Source organism: Acanthopagrus latus, chromosome 8 (genome assembly GCF_904848185.1).
Source record: "Acanthopagrus latus isolate v.2019 chromosome 8, fAcaLat1.1, whole genome shotgun sequence".
Classification (NCBI taxonomy): Eukaryota; Metazoa; Chordata; class Actinopteri; order Spariformes; family Sparidae; genus Acanthopagrus; species Acanthopagrus latus.
Window position 1 is genome coordinate 30,286,733 of NC_051046.1, and position 5,380 is coordinate 30,292,112.

Below are 5,380 nucleotides of genomic sequence, written 5' to 3' on the forward strand. Positions count from 1 at the left end.
GTCTTGTACGGCCCCTCATAAGTCTTCTGTTCTTTCCTCTCCTCCATTTTTTCACTTCTGAGGTTTTCATCATGTTTTATTTACACGTCTGACCAAAAGAATCCTATACACAGGAAATGCTTGTGATTGTGAGTTCCTTTCCTCAAATGTGGGGAAGTTTATTTATTTCAACAAACATTCCTGATTTGCACAGTGCCGGACTCGCACAGTCAAGCTTTTTCAGATGAGTGTGTAGGCCTATATTTAGATATTACTGCTCTGTTTGTAATGATGCTGTCAGCAGAGCTCTTTGATTTCATGCAGGTGTCATTCTACTGCTAGAAGGAGCTAAGAGATGCTCGTGTAGGATTTTGAATGCCATTGGACTTTACTGTTAATGTGCATAGGATTTTTAAAAAGGGCCATGTAGCTGGAGAGTAATTCTGAGTGACTCTCTCACTTGTCATTTAAACTGTAGTTTTCAGGAATAGGAATTTTATGACGCATGGTCCAGAGCATTTATCAGGGGAACCAGAGGGACACTGATTCTTCTTTAGATTCCTGGGAATCAAAAATCACAGTGAACATGTGATCTTAACACATCACCACTATAGCTTGTGTTTTGTGTTTGAATGTATTTTAGGAGATTACAAGCATACATGTAATCGTGCATTACATAATGACACATTATTCTTGAATTTTAAAAGTCATTCTTTGAAATTGAAGAAGACTGTTTGACAGAAAAGACTCGTGTCTTAAGGTGGACTGATACTACAACTGTTGCTGGATTTCTGTCCTCTTTAGACTCTTTTCTCTTCTCCATGCATCTTGGCAGTATTGTTGTGGAAACCCTTACTCTGCTTGTAAGGAAGACTATAAGGTGTGGCTAGACACTGGTCCCTGGGTTAAGATTTTTTTGTCAGGTTAAAGGGATATTCTGGTGTAAATTTAATCCATGTTCTAACGCACCGCGACACTGAGTGGGACCCCCCCTCAAGAGATAAAGTTTGCGGACAGCAAACAGTTGCCAGATTTGTTGGAAAAGATGAACAAAACTCACCACCCGAGAAGCCTCCTTGTTGTGGGGAAGCCCTGTGAGTTGATTACGAAGTGCAGTAGAGTCCCGCAGTAATGATCATCATTGAGCTGCAACAATATCAACAATATCAATTGTTTGATGCCTCGAAATATGTGCTGGGACCCTATTTGTAATGTTGCTGGAGTTTGTTATTGTTCTGAGTATTATTTGTGGCTTTTTGATGGTGGTTTATACTTGGACCCATTTACTGCAATGTATTGTTGTCGTGCGGTCGTTTCTGAGGATGCTAAATCTGTGTAAGCTAGCTGTCCGCAAACTTTATCACTCGAGGTGGGGTCCCACTCGGTGTCGCGGTGTGTTAGAACATGGATTAAATTTACACCAGAATATCCCTTTAACTAAACTTTGAAGGATGAAGTCACTCAGTCAACCAGGGCTCTTATTTCAAATAATGCTGCTACATTTGAATCGATCCAGTGCCAGTACTGCCTGTTCTGTTCTGTTCTATTCTATCCACTGTTTTGATTCATGGCCTTGCTTCTTATTTTCCTTGGTTCTTTGGACTTTGGCCTCTGCTTTACACAGGACGTGCAGTGTGATTGCAGTAGTAAAAAGCCTTGTGATCTGGTTCCTTTTATACTTTCCCTAAAAATGGAAATAAGAAGACGAATTTTTGAGCAACCTTTTCCCATGCTTACAAGAACCTCCTCACATCTTGCAGTCTTCAATGTTCTTTCACTGTTCTGTTTTTGAAGCACCGCCGCACTTTGATAAGAGTAATTAGGGGAGGTACCTTAAAGTTGCTTGGAAAAAGCAGTGTTACAGTTCTTTCTTTCATCTCCTTTAAAATATGACATAGGTACCCGAATTTTCTGTATGTGAGGTGGAGATGGTCCCTGTTTCTCTGAAAATTCCAATAATGCCATCTCACTGTAATCTGTGTGTGAATGAAAGACAAATAACAATACAAGAGCACACTAGTCAGCCTTCTCAATCCATTGCATAGTGGCCTATCTCACCCTGAATGCAAATACAGTTACCATATTTAGGTGGATGTGCTGATGTAGTTTTAAAGAGCTGTTACTACTTTTTTAAGTGCAGTTGCTACCTCTGTTAGTTAGGCTACCAGAAGATGTACTGTAGACTGCCAGTGTTGACAGGAAATGATTAAAAAATACTTCCTGTGACAGCCTGGTTGGATTGATGAATGTAATCCACCATTTTGAACTTGTTATTGTCCAGTTGTATCAGGTGTAGTTACATTTCTCTGGAAACATACTGTAGCTTTTACTGCACAGATCCCCAAAAACAAATATTTGCTGCACCACCTTGGGTTTCTGCTTCCACTGGCTCTTCATAGTGATGGATTACCAATATGATATAGACTGAACATGGATCAGTTCTGTTACATTATAAATGTTAGACTGCAATATATTTAATTTAGCTTTCCTCTGGTAAATCTTGTCTGTTTAGTTTTGTAGTCCACAAAACATTGCCAGAACTTCACAGCAGAACTGTGTTGCCATATTCTCCTAAACAACTTGTTTTAGAACTAAAACAAATACAGAAAATGACTCCATACACTCCATCTGGTGTATTCCAAGTCTCTGAAAGGTCACAAACTGATTTGAAAAACATAATTTACATGAGAAGGGGTGCATACAAGATCTCAGCTTATGAAAGGTTGCACATCTTAAGAAATCAGTTTGGGATTTTGTCTATTGGGCTTCCAGAATCCTGGAATGTACTGTATACTGGAGTGTATGGAGCCAGTATTTTTATGCTTGTTTTTTCACTTTCACAAGTAAGTCTCCATGTACTTCAGTTGTTTAGGAGTATGCTGCATCACTGTTTTGCAGTGAAGCTCCAGAAGTGTTTTGTGGACTGCAAAACTCCAACCGACTTTTCAGTGGCAGGGTGGTGAGTGGATAATGACTGAATTTTTATTTTTTAGGGAGTGTTCCTTTAATGTCCATATTTGTGGAAATTCCTGAACCAGATGATATGTTCACACACTATTCATCATTAGTAGCACTGATAGAACTACAAGAACTTAAAAACAGTGAAGTGTGACTTTCCAGGTTTCTCCCACACAAAAACAGACTAGTTTAAGGGTTGGAAACTACAACATGGGTTGATGAATGTTGTCACAAGATATCAGATATCAATGATTTCAATAGATGCAAAGACTGCAAAGGAAATACACACATTAGCATGTTATCTGTCTATTTTCTTTTAGTGGGAATTTACTTTTGATCACAAACAGGAACAACTTCAGGTGACACATCAGTCAAATAACACCAGCCCTTGTCTTCCAGCAGTGTTTCTAATGTAATTCCCAAGTTTATCTAATGATGCCGTCATTTTGTGAACAAACTCAACTGTATTTTGCACATGAAATTCAGAGCAGAGTGGAGTGAGTCTGATACAATTATTGCATACTAAACTTTATTTTCATATCATACATTGCCCCCAGAGTTCCAATATAGCCTACTGTAAAGGTCACATGGGCTCAGCCATGACATTCAAGATTCATCAGTGAATTACGAAAACATATTTACTTCAAGAGAGTCTTTGAGAAATGCTGAAGAGATTATCTCTAAATTATAATGTGACCATGACATCCTCATACCCTTTGACCTTTTTGTTGAATTGAGCACTAGAATTCTAGCTCTTTGAGGAGCAACAGTTTAGGAAACAGCCAGAGCCACAAACCTGACAACTGCGCGTGCGTGAAAGCGACAGCCTCCCTGCTGCTCTTGGTCATTTAGTGAACATTGCAGTAGATGATGAAAAAGGCAGAACAGTAAACTGTCTAAGAGTAAATCATCATCAAAGCTAATTACAGACTTTACATTTGTACTGATCGTGTGTAAAATACATTGGCTGAACTCATTTAAAATGTATTACTTTGTCAGGGTAGGTGAGTGACATGTAAGAGCAGAAGGGAAACCCCATCTGGTACAACTGATGCGGTCGACCACCGAGGACCACAGGAGAGCTGAGGGCAGGACCCTGGCGCTCTGCGCATGTCTCTGCTGACAGACCGCCGAAGCTGCTGCGCGTTTCGTCTTCACTTTTCGATAGGATACTCTCGATGCTAAACCCTTTTGATTTATCCCTACCCGGAACGTTTCCTTTCGTTCTGTCCTGTGCAAGTGCAGCAAAGTTTGTGTTCCCTGCGCATCTGACGGCGCAGAGAGGAACCTTCTCTCTTTCTCTTCCGCGGAGCATGGACCTTCTCTCCCCTGGCTCCCGGCGGAGAGACGCGCCGAGGAGATGCACGCCCTCAGTCCAGAACGGAGCGTGTCTCGGAGCGGAACATGGCTCGGTCTGGAGGGCGTCAAACCTCCTCCCGGTGGGCGCCACGGTCTCCTGGTTAGTGGCCACTTTCTGCCTCTGTAGAGGGGGACTTTGCGGGTGTTCGGCGTGGTTAAATTCAACAAGAACGGCTTTTGAGTCTGCCTGTGTCCAAATCCTCCCTGCATCCTGCATCGATGGTACCTCTGTTATCCCGGAGCCGGTGCTGTGTTTCAGAGAGGATTGAGTGTCCCTGAAGTGCCCCGGGCCCTTGGTGCGCTTGTGTCCAGCAGACTTGGCGTCCACAACCTCCTGCTGGCTCCTTGCCTTCCTCTTCCTCCGCCGATAGTTGCCGTTCTCAAACATATCCAGGCACTTGGTGTCCAGCGTCCAGTAGCTGCCTTTACCGGGCCGACCCTTCTCTCTGGGCACCTTAATAAAGCAGTCGTTGAGGGAGAGGTTGTGGCGGATGGAGTTCTGCCAGCCTTGCTTGTTGTCGTGATAAAAGGGGAACCGGTCCATGATGAACTGGTAGATGCCGCTGAGCGTTGTGCGCTGCTCCGGTGCGCTCTTGATGGCCATGGCGATGAGCGCAATGTAACTGTAGGGCGGCTTCTGCGGAGGCTCCTGATGGGCCGGTACGAAGCTCAAACCAGCTGGAACGACCCCTCCGCTATCCCCACCGTACAGATAGATCAATGGGGGGCCGGAGAGGCTCAGGGCCGAGGACGGCACTCCGAGCGACGACAGGCGGCCGTGGTAGAGAGCCATGACGCAGAAGAGTGTCCCGGTGAAAGTTGAGGCTGCTCCCGGAGCTCCTTTCCTCCGCTGACTGACTCCACAACCTCATGAGGGCCCCAGAAAATGTTAATAATTGTTGTGCGTTTGCTGTGTTATGTTGACTTTGTACTGGGAAATAAATTGTCCATCATAAACAGTCGGTGGTGTTCTCAGCCCACCCACATTAATTAAAATTTCATTGCGCTGGAACTCCCTCATGTTTCCCCCGTCGGCCTCACAACCAATGAGGTGCCGGGTTATTCCCTCATCTGTTTATAGAAT

The 5,380-nt window shown here is 43.6% G+C and overlaps 1 protein-coding gene across 1 annotated transcript; it reads right to left on the reverse strand.

The window, feature by feature from the left end:
* Positions 1-3,446: 3,446 nt before the first annotated feature.
* foxl1 (forkhead box L1) lies at positions 3,447-5,380 on the reverse strand. Its single transcript, XM_037106194.1, has one exon. It carries the CDS (start codon positions 5,087-5,089, stop codon positions 3,911-3,913), a length of 1,179 nt encoding a protein of 392 aa, XP_036962089.1. The 5' UTR covers positions 5,090-5,380; the 3' UTR covers positions 3,447-3,910.

Excerpts from the sequence above, each read along its gene's own strand:
- foxl1 (XM_037106194.1), bottom strand. The coding sequence starts at position 5,089 with ATGGCTCTCTACCACGGCCGCCTGTCGTCGCTCGGAGTGCCGTCCTCG.